The sequence below is a fragment of the Antennarius striatus genome, chromosome 1, assembly GCF_040054535.1.
Source record: "Antennarius striatus isolate MH-2024 chromosome 1, ASM4005453v1, whole genome shotgun sequence".
NCBI lineage: Eukaryota > Metazoa > Chordata > Actinopteri > Lophiiformes > Antennariidae > Antennarius > Antennarius striatus.
The window spans coordinates 465,859-490,000 of record NC_090776.1 but is presented as its reverse complement, the minus strand read 5'-3'; the positions used below and the strand labels follow the sequence as shown (position 1 = coordinate 490,000).

Sequence of the window (24,142 nt, the reverse complement as noted above, 5' to 3'; positions counted from 1 at the left end):
GATTATCAGCCAATCCGCTGTGAGTCAGTCGCCCGTCTGCGTTCCTACATCAACAACCGTTACCGTGGTGACGAATGACGGGATGTTCAGGATGCCGCCATCGAGCGTGTCACGCGTGTGACGGCGGTATGAACTGGTGTTATAAACGTCATGACGACAAAGCTGTTGGGTCTCCGGTGGAAACGTCCTCCATGGTCTCTGAGAAAAAGGACAAAAAGACAATCAATCAACAAACCAATCGATCAATCAATCAACCTTTATTTGTGAAGCTCTTAATCACACCAGCAGACATTTCAAGCCCAACAGAACCCCCAGAGAAAGCAGGAACACCTCCCTCATTGAGGAACAAACCCCATGAGGGACCCAGACTCTGGAGGGCGGGGCCAGTCAAACACGAGGACCAATCACACACGAGGACCAATCAAACACGAGGACCAATCACACACGAGGACCAATCACACACGAGGACCAATCAAACACGAGGACCAATCAAACAAGAGGACCAATCAAACACGAGGACCAATCAAACACGAGGACCAATCACACACGAGGACCAATCACACACGAGGACCAATCACACACGAGGACCAACCACACACGAGGACCAATCACACACGAGGACCAATCAAACACGAGGACCAATCACACACGAGGACCAATCACACATGAGGACCAATCACACACGAGGACCAATCACACACGAGGACCAATCACACACGAGGACCAATCACACACGAGGACCAACCACACACGAGGACCAATCACACACGAGGACCAATCACACACGAGGACCAATCAAACACGAGGACCAATCACACACGAGGACCAATCACACACGAGGACCAATCACACACGAGGACCAATCACACACGAGGACCAATCAAACACGAGGACCAATGAAACACGAGGACCAATCACACACGAGGACGAATCACACACGAGGACCAATCACACACGAGGACCAATCACACACGAGGACCAATCACACACGAGGACCAATCACACACGAGGACCAATCAAACACGAGGACCAATCACACACGAGGACCAATCACACACGAGGACCAATCAAACACGAGGACCAATCACACACTAGGACCAATCACACACGAGGACCAATCAAACACGAGGACCAATCACACACGAGGACCAATCACACACGAGGACCAATCCAATGGAGGACTGAAACACGGGGGCGGAGCCACAAACCTGAGGACCAGCAGACGTGAACCAGAGCTACAACAACACATTTTAATATCTGGTGGTCGCCATGGCGCCCAGCCCCCCTCAGCATCTCCTCCTCCTCCATGTGTTTCTACACGTGGCCTGCTGCCAGTCCGTTCATCACGCGTGTGGACCAGGATCTACTGGAGCGCCTTCAAGTCCTGGACAGACGTTCATGTTGGACCAGAGGGAGAGACGACCAATGAGAAGAGAGATAGAGGGAGGGATGAAGGAGTGATGATGGAGGGATGAAGGAGGGATGATGGTGGGATGAAGGAGGGATGAAGGAGAGATGAAGGAGTGATGATGGTGGGATGAAGGAGGGATGAAGGAGGGATGATGGAGGGATGAAGGAGAGATGAAGGAGTGATGATGGTGGGACGAAGGAGGGATGAAGGAGAGATGATGGAGGGATGAAGGAGGGATGAAGGAGTGATGATGGAGGGATGAAGGAGTGATGATGGAGGGATGAAGGAGTGATGATGGTGGGATGAAGGAGGGATGAAGGAGAGATGATGGAGGGATGAAGGAGGGATGATGGAGAGATGATGGAGAGATGATGGAGGGATGAAGGAGTGATGATGGAGGGATGAAGGAGTGATGATGGAGGGATGAAGGAGAGATGATGGAGGGATAAAGGAGTGATGAAGGAGTGATGATGGAGGGATGAAGGAGGGATGATGGTGGGATGAAGGAGGGATGATGGAGAGATGAGGGATGAAGGAGTGATGATGGAGGGATGAAGGAGAGATGAAGGAGTGATGATGGTGGGACGAAGGAGGGATGAAGGAGAGATGATGGAGGGATGATGGAGGGATGAAGGAGAGATGAAGGAGTGATGATGGTGGGATGAAGGAGGGATGAAGGAGAGATGATGGAGGGATGAAGGAGGGATGAAGGAGTGATGATGGAGGGATGAAGGAGTGATGATGGAGGGATGAAGGAGTGATGATGGTGGGATGAAGGAGGGATGAAGGAGAGATGATGGAGGGATGAAGGAGGGATGATGGAGAGATGATGGAGAGATGATGGAGGGATGAAGGAGTGATGATGGAGGGATGAAGGAGTGATGATGGAGGGATGAAGGAGAGATGATGGAGGGATAAAGGAGTGATGAAGGAGGGATGAAGGAGTGATGATGGAGGGATGAAGGAGAGATGATGGAGGGATGAAGGAGTGATGATGGAGGGATGAAGGAGGGATGATGGTGGGATGAAGGAGGGATGAAGGAGTGATGATGGTGGGATGAAGGAGGGATGATGGAGGGATGAAGGAGTGATGATGGAGGGATGAAGGAGGGATGATGGAGGGATGAAGGAGTGATGATGGAGGGATGATGGAGGGATGAAGGAGTGATGATGGAGGGATGAAGGAGGGATGATGGAGGGATGAAGGAGTGATGAAGGAGGGATGAAGGAGTGATGATGGAGGGATAAAGGAGTGATGATGGAGGGATGAAGGAGGGATGATGGAGGGATGAAGGAGTGATGATGGAGGGATGAAGGAGTGATGATGGAGGGATGAAGGAGAGATGAAGGAGTGATGATGGTGGGATGAAGGAGGGATGAAGGAGGGATGAAGGAGAGATGATGGAGGGATGAAGGAGGGATGAAGGAGTGATGATGGAGGGATGAAGGAGTGATGATGGAGGGATGAAGGAGTGATGATGGAGGGATGAAGGAGTGATGATGGAGTGATGAAGGAGGGATGAAGGAGTGATGATGGAGGGATGAAGGAGGGATGAAGGAGTGATGATGGAGGGATGAAGGAGGGATGATGGAGGGATGAAGGAGGGATGAAGGAGTGATGATGGAGGGATGAAGGAGTGATGATGGAGGGATGAAGGAGGGATGAAGGAGTGATGATGGTGGGATGAAGGAGGGATGAAGGAGGGATGAAGGAGAGATGATGGAGGGATGAAGGAGGGATGAAGGAGTGATGATGGAGGGATGAAGGAGTGATGATGGAGGGATGAAGGAGTGATGATGGAGGGATGAAGGAGTGATGATGGAGTGATGAAGGAGGGATGAAGGAGTGATGATGGAGGGATGAAGGAGTGATGATGGAGGGATGAAGGAGTGATGATGGAGGGATGAAGGAGAGATGAAGGAGGGATGAAGGAGTGATGATGGAGGGATGAAGGAGTGATGATGGAGGGATGAAGGAGTGATGATGGAGGGATGAAGGAGGGATGAAGGAGGGATGGTGGAGGGATGAAGGAGGGATGATGGAGGGATGAAGGAGGGATGAAGGAGTGATGATGGAGGGATGAAGGAGTGATGAAGGAGGGATGATGGAGGGATGATGGAGAGATGTGGTAACGCTGGTCTCTCATTGGTCCCCTGAAGGACACGTCGATCCATCTCCTCGCCTCTACCGGGGGAGGGGGGGTGATTGACCTTTGACCCCATAGGTGACTGTAATGCTACCAGTAAACAGGTCTTTCTCTGCTCGCTCCCCATTGGCCGAGCCCCCCACGCCGCTCCCGTTAGCTTTATTCTTCTTGCTGGAGCAGCACCTGCTGCCTGCACCTAATTACCCCAGTGCCTGGATCTAATTACCCCAGGGGGGCCCGTAGAGCTGCCCCGATTCATTCACACCTCCATAATGAAAACCACCAGCGCTAATGACCACTTAATAACACCAGACGCTTGCGCCGCTAACCTAGCCTCCATGCGGGTTAATGAGCCAGGCCTGTCACCTGATTGGCTAAAGATTCATGGCTGTCCTGGTTACAGAAACACACATTATTCTGGGTCCAATCAGGTGGTCTGCTCCGTCCAGCCAATCAGACAATGGCGTCACACCAACGCTAACACACTTCTAGCTCGTGTGTTAGCCGGGGGTCCATGTGATCAGACCAGCGCTAACACCTAGCATCAGCCCCCCAACATGTGCCGCGCTTCCTGTTAACACCTACGCTCAGAAGGAGGCGGGGTCAACCCACAGGTCACATGTCCAACGGGGATAAACACCCGCAGCCAATTAGAGGCCACCCGGCCCACACTAATGGACAGGGTTAACCTGGAGGACAGCAGCTAGATGGGACCCGGGTCATGTGACGGCGCTAATGACCCCGCCCTCCAACCCCCCGCCCATCAGAACAGACATGTGACGCTCATCAGTGATCCTGACAGGAAATGACATCTGAACTCGAGGCGGAGACGTTTTCTGTTCTATATTAAAAAATAAGATTTAAATGTTTGTCAGCTTCAAATAGAGTCGTGTTAACTAAAGATTCATCAGTAAAGTTCAGAACACAACTATCAACAGTTTAATCTGGAGACTAGTTAACTGGAACTAGTTAACAACGTAAACCGAGGTTTACCTTATTTGGTAAATGCACTTCATTCAAACACAGTAATGTCCATATATGGTATTAATGTTGGTCCAAAATAATGTCAAACTGCAGTTCACATTTTAGCTGGAAAATGTAAACCACTCTCCTGACCCCCAAACCCCGCCCACTACCCACACATCCCTCCTTCCACCAATCAGGGAAACAGGCATCAACTAACAGGAAGTTGTCAAATGATTTTATAACCGCTCTTTACATTCGCGGCGAACGTCACATCTTCAGGAAGGAAACCAGTGATGTGCAGGCTTTGGCGTGTTGAGCGGGCGATGACGTGTCGATGGGGCGGCGATGTGTTGGTCAAGTGTTTGTGATTTTTCAAGTGGGTGGTGACGTGTTGACAGGGCAGTGGCGTGTTGTTGTGGTGGTGACGTGTCGATGACGGGATGGTGACGTGTCGATGACGTGATAGTGACGTGTCGATAACGGGGCGGTGACGTGTCGATGACGTGATGGTGACGTGTCGATGACGGGATGGTGACGTGTCGATGACGTGATAGTGACGTGTCGATGACGGGGCGGTGACGTGTCGATGACGGGATGGTGACGTGTCGATGACGTGATAGTGACGTGTCGATGACGGGATGGTGACGTGTCGATGACGTGATAGTGACTTGTTGATGACGGGGCAGTGACGTGTCGATGACGTGATAGTGACTTGTCGATGACGGGGCGGTGACGTGTCGGTGACGTGTCGATGACGTGATAGTGACGTGTCGATGACGTGATAGTGACGTGTCGATGACGGGGCGGTGACGTGTCAATGACGTGATAGTGACGGTCGATGACGGGATAGTGACGTGGCGATGACGGGGCAGTGACGTGTCGATGACGGGGCAGTGACGTGTCGATGACGTGATAGTGACGGTCGATGACGGGGCAGTGACGTGTCGATGACGTGATAGTGACTTGTCGATGACGGGGCGGTGACGTGTCGATGACGTGATAGTGACGTGTCGATGACGTGATAGTGACGGTCGATGACGGGGCAGTGACGTGTCGATGACGTGATAGTGACTTGTCGATGACGGGGCGGTGACGTGTCGATGACGTGGTAGTGACGTGTCGATGACGTGATACTGACGTGTCGATGACGGGGCGGTGACGTGTCAATGACGTGATAGTGACGGTCGATGACGGGATAGTGACGTGGCGATGACGGGGCAGTGACGTGTCGATGACGGGGCGGTGACGTGTCGATGACGTGATAGTGACGTGTCGATGACGGGGCGGTGACGTGTCGATGACGTGATAGTGACGTGTCGATGACGGAATGGTGACGTGTCGATGACGTGATAGTGACGTGTCGATGACGGGGCGGGGACGTGTCGATGACGGGATGGTGACGTGTCGATGACGGGGCGGTGACGTGTCGATGACGTGATAGTGGCGTGTCGATGACGGGGCGGTGACGTGTCGATGACGTGATAGTGGCGTGTCGATGACGGGGCGGTGACGTGTCGATGACAGGCCAGTGACGTGTCGATGACTGGTCAGTGACGTGTCGATGACAGGACAGTGACGTGTCGATGACGTGATAGTTGCGTGTCGATGACGGGGCGGTGACGTGTCGATGACAGGACAGTGACGTGTCGTTGACTGGTCGGTGACGTGTCGATGACGGGATGGTGACGTTTCGATGACGTGATAGTGGCGTGTTGATGACGGGGCGGTGACGTGTCGATGACGTGATAGTGACGTGTCGATGACGGGATGGTGACATGTCGATGACGTGATAGTGACGTGTCGATGACGGGATGGTGACGTTTCGATGACGTGATAGTGAGTTCTTGATGACGGGGCGGTGACGTGCCGATGACGTGATAGTGACGTGTCGATGACGGGATGGTGACATGTCGATGACGGGATGGTGACATGTCGATGACGTGATAGTGACGTGTCGATGACGGGATGGTGACGTGTCGATGACGGGATGGTGACGTTTCGATGACGTGATAGTGAGTTCTCGATGACGGGGCGGTGACGTGTCGATGACGTGATAGTGACTTGTCGATGACGGGGCGGTGACGTGTCAATGATGTGATAGTGACGGTCGATGACGGGATAGTGACGTGGCGATGACGGGGCAGTGACGTGTCGATGACGGGGCGGTGACGTGTCGATGACGTGATAGTGACGTGTCGATGACGGGGCGGTGACGTGTCGATGACGGGATGGTGACGTGTCGATGACGGGGCGGTGACGTGTCGATGATGTGATAGTGGCCTGTCGATGACGGGGCGGTGACGTGTCGATGACGTGATAGTGACGTGTCGATGACGGGATGGTGACGTGTCGATGACGGGATGGTGACGTTTCGATGACGTGATAGTGAGTTCTCGATGACGGGGCGGTGACGTGTCGATGACGTGATAGTGACTTGTCGATGACGGGGCGGTGACGTGTCAATGATGTGATAGTGACGGTCGATGACGGGATAGTGACGTGGCGATGACGGGGCAGTGACGTGTCGATGACGGGGCGGTGATGTGTCGATGACGTGATAGTGACGTGTCGATGACGGGGCAGTGACGTGTTGATGACGGGATGGTGACATGTCGATGACGGGATGGTGACGTTTCGATGACGTGATAGTGGCGTGTTGATGACGGGGCGGTGACATGTTGATGACGGGATGGTGACGTTTCGATGACGTGATAGTGACGTGTTGATGACGGGATGGTGACATGTCGATGACGTGTCAGTGATGTGTCGTGCGGGTATCATGACTCACTAATGTGGCGTGCAGCAGCTTGGCTGGGGGGCATATGGTCGCTCTGGAGCGGCGCCACAGCTCCAGGCGGGTAAACGGATGACACAGACACGGTTGGTGCGTTAGCGGTTAGCGCTGCAGCGCTGTTGTCTCCACGGCGAGCTCCTGTTGGTCCAACACGCTAAAGAAAACAGCACAATGGTGTTTTTCCTGCAGGCGAGGGGACGTTGGTTCAGAGGAATGAAGGCTGTAATTACGTTTATCTGGGGGGGGGCAGACAGGAGAGAACGATGGTGTTCAGCCATTATTCAGGGCGTTAGCAGCAGCGCTAACCGTCTGCAGAGGCCATGATGGGCTGTGATTGGTTGACTGCACCGGAGGAACTGCTGATGACGGAGTGTGTGAGTGGACTGTTGATTACGGGGGGAGCCTCTGGTTCCCTCCATTCATATTCATGAGCCAAATGGTGCCGTTGGGTTATTCATGACCAAGTTACATGAAAAACACACGTGTGAGCGAGGCGGGGGGGTGACGCTCAGGGACGATCAGAACACTCTGATTCAACGTCCACCTTAAACCCGTATCCACAACCAACGCACAATTCAAATCACATTTCATTCCATCACTGACCCCCCCAGAGACAAGCTGCTGGGCTGCAGGCCTCCATCCTGGGCTGGAGTTCCTCCATGAGCGCGGTGGTGAATACAGGGAGTCCTCGAGATATGAACATCATCATAGACGTCGTTCAGAGCTGAGTAGTTCAGAGATCATTATTTATTCAAATGTAATCTCTAATCTGCTCCTGAGGTCATTTCAATGTCATTACTACTGTAAATACTAAAGTAATGTCATTACTACTGTAAATACTAAAGTAATGTCATTACTACTGTAAATACTAAAGTAATGTCATTACTACTGTAAATACTAGAGTAATGTCATTACTACTGTAAATACTAAAGTAATGTCATTACTACTGTAAATACTAGAGTAATGTCATTACTACTGTAAATACTAAAGTAATGTCATTACTACTGTAAATACTAGAGTAATGTCATTACTACTGTAAATACTAAAGTAATGTCATTACTACTGTAAATACTAGAGTAATGTCATTACTACTGTAAATACTAGAGTAATGTCATTACTACTGTAAATACTAAAGTAATGCCATTACTACTGTAAATACTAGAGTAATGCCATTACTACTCTCAATACTGAAGCAATGTCATTACTACTGTAAATACTAAAGTAATGTCATGACTACTGTAAATACTAAAGTAATGCCATTACTACTCTCAATACTGAAGTAATGTCATTACTACTGTAAATACTAAAGTAATGTCATGACTACTGTAAATACTAGAGTAATGTCATTACTACTGTAAATACTAAAGTAATGTCATTACTACTGTAAATACTAAAGTAATGTCATTACTACTGTAAATACTAAAGTAATGTCATTACTACTGTAAATACTAGAGTAATGTCATTACTACTGTAAATACTAAAGTAATGTCATTACTACTGTAATTACTAGAGTAATGTCATTACTACTGTAAATAGTAATATTATTACTCTAAATACTGAAGTAATGTCATTACTACTGTAAATAGTAATATCATTATTACTCTAAATACTGAAGTAATGTCATTACTACTGTAAATATTAAAGTAATGTCATTACTACTCTACATTAGGTAGGCAGGAAGGGGAGTGTAATAGCTGGACATAGCGGCACTTGGTTCGTATTTACACTCTACATGAGTGTTTGTAAGTTGCATATTTGTAGCCATGAAAGTTCCTAAGTCGGGTGTTCTTATCTATGAATGTTTGGAAGTCAGATTTTCTTATCTACAAATGTTCGTAAGTCAGATGTTCTTATCCATAAGTGTTTGTAAGTCAGATGTTCGTATCTACGAATATCCGTAAGTTGGATGCGCTTAACTACGAATGTTCAAGTCAGATATTCTCGTCTATTAGTGTTTATAAGTTGGACTTTATCTATGAATCTTCATAAGTCAGATGTTTGTACATATGAATGTTCATAAGTTGGTTGTCATATCTACGAGTGTTTGTCAGTAGGATGTTTGTTGGTTGAGGACTACCTGTAGAGTCTTTCCTGGAGCAGAATCCTGTTAGCTGCTCAGGTTGAGAACTAAATAGCTTGTAAGGACCGGCTTTGTTCTGCCTCTCTGATTCGCTGGCTGGATCCCAGCTGGGCCGGGGCGACAGGAGCCAATCCAATGGAGGCGCGTCGGTCTGAGGCCCTGAAGACCTCGGGCGGCGGCGGCGTTTATGAACCAAAACCAATGACAAGCTGGCCGTCCTCCAGACACGGGAGCTGGAATCTCCTGAGCGTATCGAACGGAGGCCCAGAGGACACCTGAACAGGTGTCGCTGTGATCGTGTGTGTGTGTCGAACCACTCGTTCACACCTCGACACACACCTCGTTCACCTTCAGCCCCGCCGCCGTTTCTCCCCCGGCGCTGACGGGGGCATCGACACGGCGAGCGCTGCATTAGACGATCGGTATGAGAGATGCTCTGAGGTCAGTGGACAAGGAAAACCTCAACATCCCATAATAGATCCCCAGAATGAATGGAGTCTGCTCGCCGTCACTAGAAATCATCCTTTAGTCGCTAACAAGCGGATAGCACCTCATTTACATTAGGCAAACGAGAACGGACGGCGCTCCGATGATTACAGTTCAATTACAGTAATGATGAGGATTTATCACACGTGGGCCGGTCAGCCAATCAGAACGCAAGCAGGTCGGGTCGGCCCAGGATCCCCAACGGAAGGTCGCCAGGACGATGGAACGTGTTCCCGGAGTTTAGAGGTGGAAAACAGGACGGCCGGCGATTATCAGTGATTATCAATGATTATCAGTGATGGATGGATACGACATCAGTGAGACCGCATCTTGTTCTTTACCACGTGTTGGTGGATGGATACGACATCAGTGAGACCGGATCTCGTTCTTTACCACGTGTTGGCGGATGGATACGACATCAGTGAGACCGGATCTCGTTCTTTACCACGTGTTGGCGGATGGATACGACATCAGTGAGACCGCATCTCGTTCTTTACCACGTGTTGGCGGATGTATACAACATCAGTGAGACTCGATCTCGTTCTTTACCACGTGTTGGTGGATGGATATATCAGTGAGACTCGATCTCTTTCTTTACATGTTGGCGGATGGATACGACATCAGTGAGACCGGATCTCGTTCTTTACCAAATGTTGGTGGATGGATACGACATCAGTGAGACCGCATCTCGTTCTTTACCACGTGTTGGTGGATGTATACAACATCAGTGAGACCGGATCTCGTTCTTTACCACGTGTTGGCGGATGGATACGACATCAGTGAGACCGCATCTCGTTCTTTACCACGTGTTGGTGGATGGATGCGACATCAGTGAGACCGCATCTCGTTCTTTACCACGTGTTGGCGGATGGATATATCAGTGAGACCGCATCTCGTTCTTTACATGTTGGCGGATGGATACGACATCAGTGAGAGCGGATCTCGTTCTGTATCGATGTGCGCTGGCGTATTGTCCAATCGGTGACCAAAAGGCAGCTCCACACCTGATTGGACAAACACAATGGTCACCTGACTTTCCTCTCATTGTCCTGGTTCATTATTTTAAATCTCGTCTAAACCTCTGAACTGATCGATCGATATTGGATGAGATAAACCTCTTTGTGGATCAGCTGATGATGCAGAAAGTAGGGCACTGTGACCTTGGGGTGACCTTGGTGCGGTCCACGTGTTGGCGGGTCATCGCTCTGATGCTCCGGAGGCGTTACTGTTGAATCAAAGAGTTCTTCGTCTCACTCAGATCAATACAGTTTAATATTGATGAGTTTGTGATCAATAAGCTGGTCGACCGCACCCGTTCACTCAGACCCGAAAAACAACCGCTGGGAATCTGAGAAACGCCGAGTCGACTTTATTTATGGACGAGTTGATAAAACGAGAAGATCAGAAACACAGCGAGAGGAAGAGGAGGAGGAGGGGTGGGGCAACAACTCAGAGGAGGAAGAACAGCTGATGGTGAAGCAACTGAAGCCGGCGCGGCGATGGGGTGTAGCCTTTAGGTCGCTTAGCTAGATGGAGGAAGAGGCGCTCCATGAGGGTCCTTATTGTCCCTACACTCTAAACGCTCCTCTCCATGGGGAGGGCAGAGCCCCCGTTAGCCTGGAGCTGGAGGAACACAGCTAGCTAATGTACCATGCTAATGTACCATGCTAATGTAGCAGGCTAATGTAGCAGGCTAGTTAAACAGACTAATGTAGCAGGCTAATGTAGCAAGCTAATTTAGCAGGCTAGTGTAGTGGAAGCTGCACTAGCCTGCTAGATGCCAGCACTATGCTAGCGCTATGCTAGCTGGTGAGCTAGTTGTGTATTCAGGACCAGGTTTCCGTCGCGCCGCCTGAATGTTGATGTAGACACAAAGAGCCATTTACCCCACAGGGGCTGATCCTCCAGGGGGGGGCATCAGAGCAACAAGAGGCTGCATTTCAATATTAAAACCTGCTGTTTTCTGCTGCTGCTCCCCCGATGGTGTCCAGGGTTCATCGTGCTGTCAGGACGACCCCCCCACTGAGGCATGAGTGATGGGAGCGGGGTGGGGGGGGCGGGGGGGCGTTGCTTTTATGCAGATGATTCCGTGTTGAAGCCCCGATTCTTCTGGAGGGGGACTCTTTTGTGGTGAGTCGTGGAGTCGGGGTGGAGCCTAACGACCCCGTAGGAACGACACGCCCCTCCCCTGGAGCTCTGGTTCCCAAAGCCTTCACCTGCGTTAGGGTCCATCTGACCTCTGACCTCTGGTGACCCTCAGTGAGGCTGTGATGGTCGACCCCCTCAAACTCCAGTGTGATGGAGAAGAGATCAGCTGCTGGCCTGGGGGTCACGTCTGGTTCTGTTTGGACCAGGAAGACCTCAGAGCTGGAGGGGGTCCTGCACCCTCCCACCCCCCCAAAAGAGGGAAACAGATCATCCTAATCTGTGAGGCCGACATGGAGCCGCGCGTTTAGAGCTTTAATTAATGGTGTAAATAATCAGCAAACAGAGCTCATGAGGTCTGTAATGTCACATGATGAAGGCATCAAACACGCTTCGTAGCGACGCACACGCAGCTAATATGCTACTAATTAGCATGCTAATCAGGGAGCCGTTGAAGCGTACCCTCATCTAATAGTTTTCCCATCGCTCCTTTCTGCTCCGTGTTTCCGGCGTTTCTGCAGTTATTACCCTCCGTGGACATACATGTAGCGCCGCGGTGCAACATGCACGGCACGGCGCCGAGCACACGTCACACGGAATCACACCTGGAACCAAACCAGACAACAACCAGCAAACAACAACCAGCAGGACGCCGCCGCACGTCGTGACGCACCTCAGGCTAACGAGACGGCAGCGTTGGCTAGCGTTAGCTTAGATTAAAGGTCAGGGTTAAAAGCTCAAATGGAGTGCATGCTAACGCTACATGATACACGCGGTCTAAGCATGTTAGCAGCTGCAGCGTGACTCACATCCCTGGCATCAGACACACCATTTAAAAATATCACTCATTAGCATATTCTGAGTGAATGAAGATCATGGAAAACACGTCAATAAAAAAAAACACGTCAATAAAAAAACAACAACAAAAAAAAACACGTCAATAAAAACAACCCACATTAATAAAAAAAAACATGTCAATAAAAAAAAAACACGTCAATAAAAAAAACAACAACAAAAAAAAACACGTCAATAAAAAAAACCCACATTAATAAAAAAAAACCACATTAATAAAAAAAACACGTCAATTAAAAAAAACACGTCAATAAAAAAAAACACATTAATAAAAAAAAACACGTCAATAAAAAAAAAACACGTCAATAATCGAATAACACGAATAATCCCAGAACCACCAGGTGACCCCCACCTGAGCGCCGACGACTCGTGCTGCAAGTTTATACGGTGTGCAGCAGGCGTGGCCCTGACTTCCTGTGGGGCGTGGCCCTGACTTCCTGTGGGGCGTGGCCCTGACTTCCTGTGGGGCGTGGCCCTGACTTCCTGTGGGGCGTGGCCCTGACTTCCTGTGGGGCGTGGCCCTGACTTCCTGTGGGGCGTGGCCCTGACTTCCTGTGGGGCGTGGCCCTGCTGTGGCTCAGGACGGACTAACAGACGAAACAAACGGCTCCACGGCGTCCTGAACATGATAGTGATGGGGGGGGGACACTCTGATGGGGGGGGACACTCTGATGGGGGGGGGACACTCTGATGGGGGGGGACACTCTGATGGGGGGGGGACACTCTGATGGGGGGGGACACTCTGATGGGGAGGGCACTGGTGATGGGGGGGACAGTGGTGATGGGGGGGGACAGTGGTGGTGGGGGGGGGACTGGTGATGGGGGGACACTCTGGTGGTGGGGGGGGACACTCTGGTGGTGGTGGGGACACTCTGGTGATGGGGGGGGACACTCTGGTGATGGGGGGGACACTGGTGATGGGGGGACACTCTGGTGATGGGGGGGACACTCTGGTGGTGGGGGGGGACACTCTGGTGGTGGTGGGGACACTCTGGTGATGGGGGGGACACTGGTGGTGGGGGGGACACTCTGGTGATGGGGGGGACACTCTGGTGGTGGGGGGGGACACTCTGGTGGTGGTGGGGACACTCTGGTGATGGGGGGGACACTCTGGTGATGGGGGGGACACTCTGGTGATGGGGGGGGACACTCTGGTGATGGGGGGGGACACTCTGGTGGTGGTGGGGACACTCTGGTGATGGGGGGGGACACTCTGGTGATGGGGGGGACACTGGTGATGGGGGGACACTCTGGTGGTGGGGGGGGACACTGGTGGTGGTGGGGACACTCTGGTGATGGGGGGGACACTCTGGTGATGGGGGGGACACTCTGGTGATGGGGGGACACTGGTGGTGGTGGGGACACTCTGGTGATGGGGGGGACACTGGTGGTGGGGGGGACACTCTGGTGATGGGGGGGACACTCTGGTGATGGGGGGACACTGGTGGTGGGGGGGACACTCTGGTGATGGGGGGGACACTCTGGTGACGGGGGGACACTCTGGTGGTGGGGGGGACACTGGTGGTGGGGGGGACACTCTGGTGGTGGGGGGGACACTCTGGTGATGGGGGGGACACTGGTGGTGGGGGGGGCACTCTGGTGATGGGGGGGGCACTCTGGTGACGGGGGGACACTCTGGTGATGGGGGGGACACTGGTGGTGGGGGGGACACTCTGGTGATGGGGGGGACACTCTGGTGACGGGGGGACACTCTGGTGATGGGGGGGACACTGGTGGTGGGGGGGACACTCTGGTGGTGGGGGGGACACTCTGGTGACGGGGGGACACTCTGGTGGTGGGGGGGACACTGGTGGTGGGGGGGACACTCTGGTGGTGGGGGGGGACACTGGTGGTGGGGGGGACACTCTGGTGGACTGACCCTCTGCGTGGGGGCGTGGCCTCTGGCCTGCAGCACCCATTGGAGCTGCTGGTCTTCTGTCCCGTTTTAAAGCTGCTCTCTGTCCCACCAGCTGTGACTCACGGCATCACGGCCCCCCAGCGTTGGGGGGCCACCAGCCTGAGGTCATTAAAGCCTGTGGTTTCACAGCGTGTCAGGGACACGTGAGTTCCCCTGGTGAACCTCATGGGGCCTCTGCTGCTGCTGGGGGGGGGGGGGATGCTGCTCACAAACCAGAGGTGATTCAAACCAGCGCCTGTTCCTCTAGCGCCCCCCGATGGAGCGAGTTGAAGCCCCTCTGGGGGCCCCGCCCAGCGGCGCTCGTCCGTCTGACTCCTGATGGTTTAATCTCCATCCCAGAGCCGATCAGACGGGCGTCGTCATGGAAACGATGATTTTCACTAACAGGCTGCAGCCATCTGGGAGCGTCAGCAACCGTGGGGGGGTTAAGCTGAGGTCAAAGGTCGGCGGCTCCACCTCATGATGGAGAGCTGCAGACACAATGGCTGCTGTTAGCCACTAGACGGTCACGGTAGCGTGACGCTTGTGAACTTGTAGCTAGCTTGTAGCTAGCTAGCACCACTTCCTGTTCAGCGGCATTAGCGCCGGGGGCCTCATCTGATTGGCTGCCAGCGCTAACGGGTCGTTTGTGCCGCCGCATGAGTCGTCAGGGACGCATGAAGGAGACGAGACAGAACAGTTAACCGCTCCTGAAGCCTCGTCTGGAACCCGTTAGCATCCCGTTAGCATTAGCGTCTGTCTCCCAACAACACCTGACTTCCTGTCGTTATGGCGACGTGTCACCGGGCAGCTCGTGATGAACTTCCTGTTTGCTGGCTGCTGTTCCGTCTGGTGGTGAGCTCAGATGTTTGTTCTGGGGGGGGGTGATCCTGCTGTACATCAGACGAGATGAATTCTCTCCCGGTGGGGGGGGCAGTTAGCTATGCAGCAGCAGGATAAAGTGATCAGAACGTGATCAATGATGCGTTGGGACGACATCTGTTTGAGGCGCTGAGCGTCCGGACGAACGCCGTGATGTCATCACTGACACGCCTCGACACCGGTGAACCCCCACGCCTCCCCCAACGCTCCAGCGGGACGCGAGAAGCTCCTACCTAAATCCCATGATGCTTTGCAACACAGCGACACCTCTGACGTTCATCGTCTTCCTCTGATTCTAAATCCTCTGTTCCATCACTGGATTAGTCGCCATGACGACAGATTCCATGATTAGAAGCCTGATTTTCAGTGACTAGCTCCACCCACCCATTCCACAGCCCCTCCCCATTGGAGAACGTAACTGACGTAACTGACGTAACTGACGTAACTGACGTAACTGACGTAACTGACGTAACTGACGTAACTGACGTAACTGACGTAACTGACGTAACTGACGTCAGCCAGAGAATTAACTGATCACTGAGTGACAGGAAGTCGAAAACAGCGAGGATTTGACGGGCATGTCTAGTTCCTGTAGGACAGAGGGGTCAGACACCTGTCTAGTTCCTGTAGGACAGAGGGGTCAGACACCTGTCTAGTTCCTGTAGGGGGGTTGGTGGTTCAGGGCCGGAGGACTGAGTCGGTTGACCCGCATTGATTTGCGTTGAGGTTACCATCATAGTGGGGAGAGAGGAGTGACAGCGGCGCATCGACATGCTGTATGTGTGTGTGTGTGTGTGTGTGTGTGTGTGTGTGTGTGTGTGTGTGTGTGTGTGTGTGTGTGTGTGTGTGTGTGTGTGTGTGCGGTGGGGGGGGGGGGGGTCCACACCGCTGCATCTCCATCAGGAGGTCTGAACCCTCCACTTCCTGGTGAAGGAACTCATTGAATCGAGTCGTCTGATCTCAGACAGCTAAGGGGAGGCTTGTTAGAGCAAACTCTTGTGTTTGATGGGGGACAACCCAGCCCTCTCCCTGGGGGGTCACATCCTAATCAGGCAGTAGGGAATAAGAAAAGTCCTCCATCTTTATTACTGATGGTACCGCTTTGGGTCAGGAAGTCCCCAAACATCCCCAAACATCCCCAAACGTCACCTTTGCTAACAGTTCTACATTGCTAACAGTGCTAATAGTGCTAACACTGCTAACAGTATTTCTGCTAGGGCCTCGTTTCCAGACGGACAGTGCTGTCCATCTGGAAACGAGTGGCCCCCCATCACCACAGCAGTTGGTGTTCATTGGTCTAGCTGTCATCACCCATAGCTACACTAATCGTTAGCATTATATGCTAATGATTAGCCATCCAACGCTAATCATTAGCATTAGACGTGACATCAGCGAGATGCTCCACCTCCAGGATCCTGAGTCTTGTCCGTTCTTCTCTTGCAGAGACCGTCACCAGGAGATGAAGTATGAACGCTGAGCACCATGATCTCCCTCCAGCGCCAGACAATGACCGGTGGTAGGCTGAGGGGGGCGCTGTCCAACCCACTGCTGGCGCTGCTGCTGGCCCTGCAGATCCTGGTGGTGGCCGGGCTGGTCCGTGCGCAGACCTGCCCGTCCGTCTGCTCCTGCAGCAACCAGTTCAGTAAGGTCATCTGCACCCGGCGCGGCCTACGGGACGTCCCCGACGGCATCTCCACCAACACCCGCTACCTGAACCTGCAGGACAACCTCATCCAGGTCATCAAGGTGGACAGCTTCAAGCACCTGCGCCACCTGGAGATCCTGCAGCTGAGCAAGAACCACATCCGCAGCATTGAGATCGGCGCCTTCAACGGGTTGGCCAGCCTCAACACGCTGGAACTGTTCGACAACCGGCTGACCACCATCCCCAACGGGGCCTTCGAGTACCTGTCCAAGCTGAAGGAGCTGTGGCTCCGCAACAACCCCATCGAGAGCATCCCGTCCTACGCCTTCAACCGCGTGCCCTCGCTGCGGCGGCTGGACCTGGGCGAGCTCAAGCGCCTGTCCTACATCTCCGACGGAGCCTTCAAGGACCTGAGCAACCTGCGCTACCTGAACCTGGGGATGTGCAACCTGAAGGAGATCCCCAACATCCTCCCGTTGGTCCGGCTGGAGGAGCTGGAGATGTCCGGGAACCAGATCGCCGTCATCAAGCCCAGCTCCTTCACGGGATTGGCCAACCTCCAGAAGCTGTGGATGATGCACGCCCAAATCCAGACCATCGAGAGGAACTCGTTTGATGACCTCCAGTCGCTGGTGGAGCTCAACCTGGCCCACAACAACCTCACCTTCCTGCCCCACGACCTGTTCACACCGCTGCACCGCCTGGAGCGCGTGCACCTGCACCACAACCCCTGGACCTGCAACTGCGACATCCTGTGGCTCAGCTGGTGGCTGAAGGAGGCGGTGCCCGCCAACACCAGCTGCTGCGCCCGCTGCCACGCCCCCGCCGCCTTCAAGGGCCGCTACATCGGGGAGCTGGACCACAGCTACTTCCAGTGCGACGTCCCTGTCATCGTGGAGCCCCCCAGCGACCTGAACGTGACGGAGGGCATGGGGGCGGAGCTGAAGTGTCGCACCAGCTCGCTGACGTCCATCAGCTGGCTCACGCCCAACGGCTCCCTGGTGACCCACGGGGCGTACAAGGTGCGCCTGTCGGTGCTGAACGACGGCACGCTGAACTTCACCAGCGTCACCATGCAGGACACGGGCACCTACACCTGCATGGTGAGCAACACCGCCGGCAACATCTCCGCCTCCGCCGTGCTCAACGTCACGTCGGTGGAGAACAGCGGCGTCACCTACTTCACCACCGTCACCGTGGAGACCATCGAGGCCCCGGGGGACGACGGGCAGACGCCGCTGCCGCCGTTCGGCTGGGTGTCGTCCTCCACCACCAAAAGCCCCCCCCTGCTCACCAGGACCACGGAGCGGACCTACACCATCCCGGTCCTGGACCTGGACGGCGAGGGTGCCCTCAACGGCCTGGACGAGGTGATGAAGACCACCAAGATCATCATCGGCTGCTTCGTGGCCATCACCCTCATGGCCGCCGTGCTGCTGGTCATCTTCTACAAGATGAGGAAGCAGCACAACCAGCAGGACCCGGATGGCCCCGCCTCCTCCATGGAGGTCATCACTGTGGAGGAGGAGCTGGCGGGGGTCGCCGCCATGGAGAGGCACCTATCCCTGCCCCCCCTGGAGCACTACAACCACTACAACACCTACAAGAGTACTTACCACCACCCCCCCATGCTGAGCTCCATCCACAGCTCGGCCAATCAGGAACCTTTACTGATCCAGGCCTGCTCCAAGGACAACGTGCAGGAGACCCAGATCTGACTCAGCGCCGAGTCATCGCTTCACACGTGGAGTAACACAGACCCAGACACCAGGGAAACACTCCAGCGTGGACGCCGTGTGGTACCGACCAATCAGCAGCGAGCAAACGGACAACATGTCTGAAAAACAAACATTATTTATTAAAGTACGTCTAGTGGCTAAATGAAGACAACTACGTGATAGCTTTCTAGCTTCTTTATTTCTTCTCTATGTGTGTAAACCTGCACCGGGGAGGGAACGGTCCACTGGAGGGGTCAGGGGTCACGTGGTACCTCCAGAGGAACCCGTCGGGTCAACGCGCCGCTGGAGTGTCGGAAATGTTCCGTTTCTCGTTCCCTTCGTCCAAACGTTGGCCGACCCAACACGGATCGGTTTGCCTTCAGGAGGTCGTCGCTCTAAGCAAACGAGGTCGACCAACACCCCGCTCTGGAGGGCGTCACCATGAGACGGCGTGTCCAATGAGCTGCGCCGGCAAACGAGCAGACGAGCAAACGAGCAGACGAGTAGACGAGCAGACGAGCAGACGAGTAGACGAGCAGACGAGTAGACGAGCAGACGAACAGACGAGCAGACGAGGAAATGAGCAGACGAGCAGACGAACAGACGAGCAGACGACCAGACGAGCAAACGGGCAGACGAGCAGACGAGTAGACGGGTAGACGAGGAAATGAGCAGACGAGCAAACGGGCAGACGAGCAGACGAGCAGACGAACAGACGAGCAGACGAGTAGACGGGTAGACGAGCAAACGGGCAGACGAGCAGACGAACAGACGAGCAGACGAGTAGACGAGCAAACGGGCAGACGAGCAGACGAACAGACGAGCAGACGAGTAGACGGGTAGACGAGCAGACGAGTAGACGGGTAGACGAGCAAACGGGCAGACGAGCAGACGAACAGACGAGCAGACGAGCAGACGAGCAAACGAGCAGACGAGCAGACGAGCAAACGGGCAGACGAGCAGACGAACAGACGAGCAGACGAGTAGACGGGTAGACGAGCAGACGAGTAGACGGGTAGACGAGTATCTCCGCTGTGGCTCCTGAACAGCAGCCATACGTCCTGCTCTAATTAAGACGGAGCTCCTGCTCCTGGTTTCCTCCTCCGTCTCCGTCCCTCTCCCGTCCCTCCTCATCCCTTCATCCTCCTCTCTTTGTCTCTCTGACACTCAGCTCGGAGTCACCCCCCCCCCCGCCATGTCTCGTTTGTCTCGCATTATCAACCTGTGCTGCACGACGGCAGATTATTACCCCCCCATTACCCCCTGATGACCTGCCTCCACTCGCTGTCTCCTCACCTGCCCCTCATCTCGGGGTCACATGGGCTGGTCGTCCATCTGTTATTCAGATTAAGGGGCAGCACCACCCTGTTAGCATGAGGCTAGCATCCAGGCTAGCAGCTAGTCACCTGCAACAAACCAGAGAGGAGGGGTTAGAGCTGGTTAACCAACCAGAGAGGAGGGGTTAGAGCTGGTTAACCAATCAGAGAGGAGGGGTTAGAGCTGGTTAACCAATCAGAGAGGAGGGGTTAGAGCTGGTTAACCAATCAGAGAGGAGGGGTTAGAGCTGGTTAACCAATCAGAGAGGAGGGGTTAGAGCTGGTTAACCAATCAGAGAGGAGGGGTTAGAGCTGGTTAACCAATCAGAGAGGAGGGGTTAGAGCTGGTTAACCAATCAGAGAGGAGGGGTTAGAGCTGGTTAACCAATCAGAGAGGAGGGGTTAGAGCTGGTTAACAGACGAAATAAAAGACAACAGCCAGAGAGGCTTTAACTGGAGTTTCCCTCTACACACACACACACACACACACACACACACACACACACACACACACACACACACACACACACACACACACACACACACAGAGGTCACGAGGGGTCGTGACAGGGTGATATTAAAGACGTAAAGGGGGAGAATTGTGAAGAGGGTTCAGAAACAGCAGAGAGCTAGCCATCAGCTGTCGCCATGGAAACAGTGACCTTGTGCAGGAAGCAGATGAGGGAGATACGGCTCCTCCGTGCAGCCAGCATATTTTAATTTCCCACTCGCAATCCTATAAACGCCACAGATAACCGAGGAAACGCGTTAATGGGATGTTCGTTTATCCACGGCGGCCATGCCATTGGACCGTGAAAGCCCCGCCTCCTTTGCTTAAAGAAAAGAACACATGACCTCCTGCGCACGGCGGGCCTGACGGCTGTGTGTGTGTGTGTGTGTGTGTGTGTGTGTGTGTGTGTGTGTGTGTGTGTGTGTGTGTGTGTGTGTGTGTGTGTGTGTGTGTGTGTGAACACAGGTAATGAAGGGCCCTCACCAACTGTACAGTGAGGCTGAACAAAACAAAGAGGATGTCAGATGGGCGACGCTGTGAAACCCGTCGCCACGGACACCGTCGCCACCGGCGCCCGCTTCCGCTGCAGTGAATCATTCTCTCCCCTCGTTCCGTTTCCTTTCTTAACGCTCACTTGCTTTTCAATGCTTTTGGTGGCTTAATGATTCAATGTTGATGCTGTATAAAGAGAAAATACGCTGAGATACAAGTTGAGATATATTGAGATATACAGTATATACTGTATATGTGTGTGTATACATATACATATATATATAAATTTATATATATATACTGTATGTATATGTATATAAATATATATATATAAATGTGTATATATAGATTTACATATATATACATATATATAAATTATATACATGTATATAAATTATATATATACCGTATATATGTGTGTATATATATATGTGTGTGTATATATATATATACCGTATATATATATATATACCACATATATATATATACCGTATATATATATACATATATGTATATGAAGATGAGGTTGTGATGTATTGACGGTGAATGACATCGTGGCTTCTTGCTCCATGCAGACGTCTGATTGGTCAGACTGACCTTGGCGCTGCAGGAATCGAACTACCAGCAGACTGAAGTTGATTTTTTTGTGTAAACCTGAAGCCAAGGCGATCGATTCTGTGTGTTTCTGTCTATGTGGGGGGGGGGGGGGGGGTTACTGTATGTGGGAATATTCTCTCTCATTTTTGGAGAGAATGGTTATCAAATGGTTAAATTTCTACAAAAAAAAATATTTTCAAAAACATTAATGCAAAAAACGTTGAACTTAATTTTCTTGTGCTTTGATTGTTAAAAAAAGAGAAAAGCCCAACAAAAAGATGAAGACGTGCTGTCAGCGCCGTTGGTCTGGGCCGAGGGGGGGTTATTGATACCTGATTGTAGTTCATACTGTACATCAATACAAATAAAAATTGCAATTCCTTTTTTCCACCTGGTTTCCCAGGATGCATCATTCCGTGCGGTGCGCCTGTGTCCCACTTCACCTGAACACTTGTACGGAAATACTCTCACAAAACGGATTACTAAGCATCTCCCAGAATGCTGTGTGGGGAGAAGCGGCGCTCGGGAGGCGCTGCGGCGTGTTTTATGAGGTCAGGGAGGGGGTGGATCCTCATTCTAGCCCCCCCCCCCCCCCCCCCGCCCCCCGCCCCCAACCAAACGGCTCAAAATGGCTTCCATCTCACCACGTTTCTCTGTTAGCGGCGCGGCCTCATCAACACGCTGCTGTGGCGGCGCTCTGCTGGCGGCCCCCACAGCAAACACATCGTCATTCATCCCGAAGACCCCCCCCCCCGCAGGAAGTGACGCCCAGGTCTGGACGGCGTCCCAGAATCCCACAGGAACCTCATTCATGACAGGAAGACTAACAGGAAGTGTTTCCACCAGCCGGGGAGACCAGGAGCCGCTGGGTCGCACCTGAGGAGACCTCTGACCCCCCAGCCTCCACGGTGGGCTACAGGCTACAGCTAACACACAGCTAACAAATAGCTAACAGACAGCTAACAAATAGCTAACAGACAGCTAACAGACAGCTAAACAAATAGCTAACAGACAGCTAACAGACAGCTAACAGCCAGCTAACAGCTAACAGAGAGCTAACAGCTAACAGACAGCTAACAGATAGCTAACAGACAGCTAACAGACAGCTAACAGAGAGCTAACAGATAGCTAACAGCTAACAGAAAGCTAACAGACAGCTAACAGACAGCTAACAGACAGCTAACAGACAGCTAACAGACAGCTAACAGACAGCTAACAGACAGCTAACTATAACTACTAACTATCTATGGTGACCAGCAGCATGGGGGCGCCACAGGGGACCGTTCTCTCCCCCATTCTCTTCACCCTCTACACATCAGACTTCAAGCACAACTCGGATACATGTCACATACAGAAGTACTCCGATGACACCGCGATAGTGGCATGTATCCGGGAGGGTGATGAGGGGGGGGTACAGGGCATTGGTGGCTGTATGAGGGGGGGTACAGGGCATTGGTGGCTGTATGAGGGGGGGTACAGAGCATTGGTGGCTGACTTCATGGAGTGGTGCCAACAGAACCAGCTCCAGCTCAACGTCTCCAAGACAAAGGAGATGGTTCTGGATTTCCGGCGGGCACCTCCCTCTCCACAGCCAGTGATCATGGAGGGCAGTGAGGTGGAGGTGGTAGGAAACTATCAGTACCTGGGACTGCAGCTAGACAGCAGACTGGACTGGTCACTCAACTGGGACTGTGTGTACAAGAAGGGGCAGAGCAGGATGTACTTCCTGAGGAGGCTGGCCTCCTTCAACATCTGTCCTAAGCTCCTTTTCATGTTCTATCAGTCCGTAGTCTCCAGTGTGCTGTCATACGCCATTGTGTGTTGAGGTGGGGGGGCCAGGAAAAGAGATATGGACCGTCTGAACAGACTCATCCGCAGAGCAGGCTCAGTGGTCGGGCTGAGCCTGGACTCTGTGGAGATGCTTCTGGAGAGCAGGACCATGTCTAAAGTTAAGGCTATCATGAACAACACCAGCCCCCCCCCTACACACCACCTTCTCCCAGCAGAGAAGCACCTTCAGCAGCAGACTGCTGTCACACAGCGCCTCCACAGAGAGGCTGAGGTCCTCCTTCGTGCCCCGGGCCATCAGGGGGTACAATGACTCTCTCAGGAGGAGCGGGGGGGAGGTGGCGAGGTCAGCACGGGGTTGAAAATGGATTTAATTTAATTTAATTTCAATTTAATTTTATACTGTTGTATATAT

The 24,142-nt window shown here is 52.7% G+C and overlaps 1 protein-coding gene across 2 annotated transcripts in view; it reads left to right on the top strand.

Moving 5' to 3' along the window:
• Window positions 1-21,561, top strand: part of LOC137595248 (leucine-rich repeat-containing protein 4C-like) — a 23,416-nt gene extending 1,855 nt beyond the window's left edge. Inside the window, exons 2-3 of one of the 2 annotated variants that reach the window (XR_011035407.1) lie at window positions 17,104-19,168; window positions 21,316-21,561. Coding sequence is in view for 1 of the 2 variants with exons in the window: in XM_068315203.1 (XP_068171304.1) it covers window positions 17,143-19,023 (1,881 nt within the window). In the remaining variant the exon portion in view is untranslated. Of the gene's footprint in view, window positions 1-17,103; window positions 20,577-21,315 lie in introns of those variants that run through there. The other variant, XM_068315203.1, reaches the window with a different exon arrangement.
• The last annotated feature ends 2,581 nt before the right edge of the window (window positions 21,562-24,142 follow it).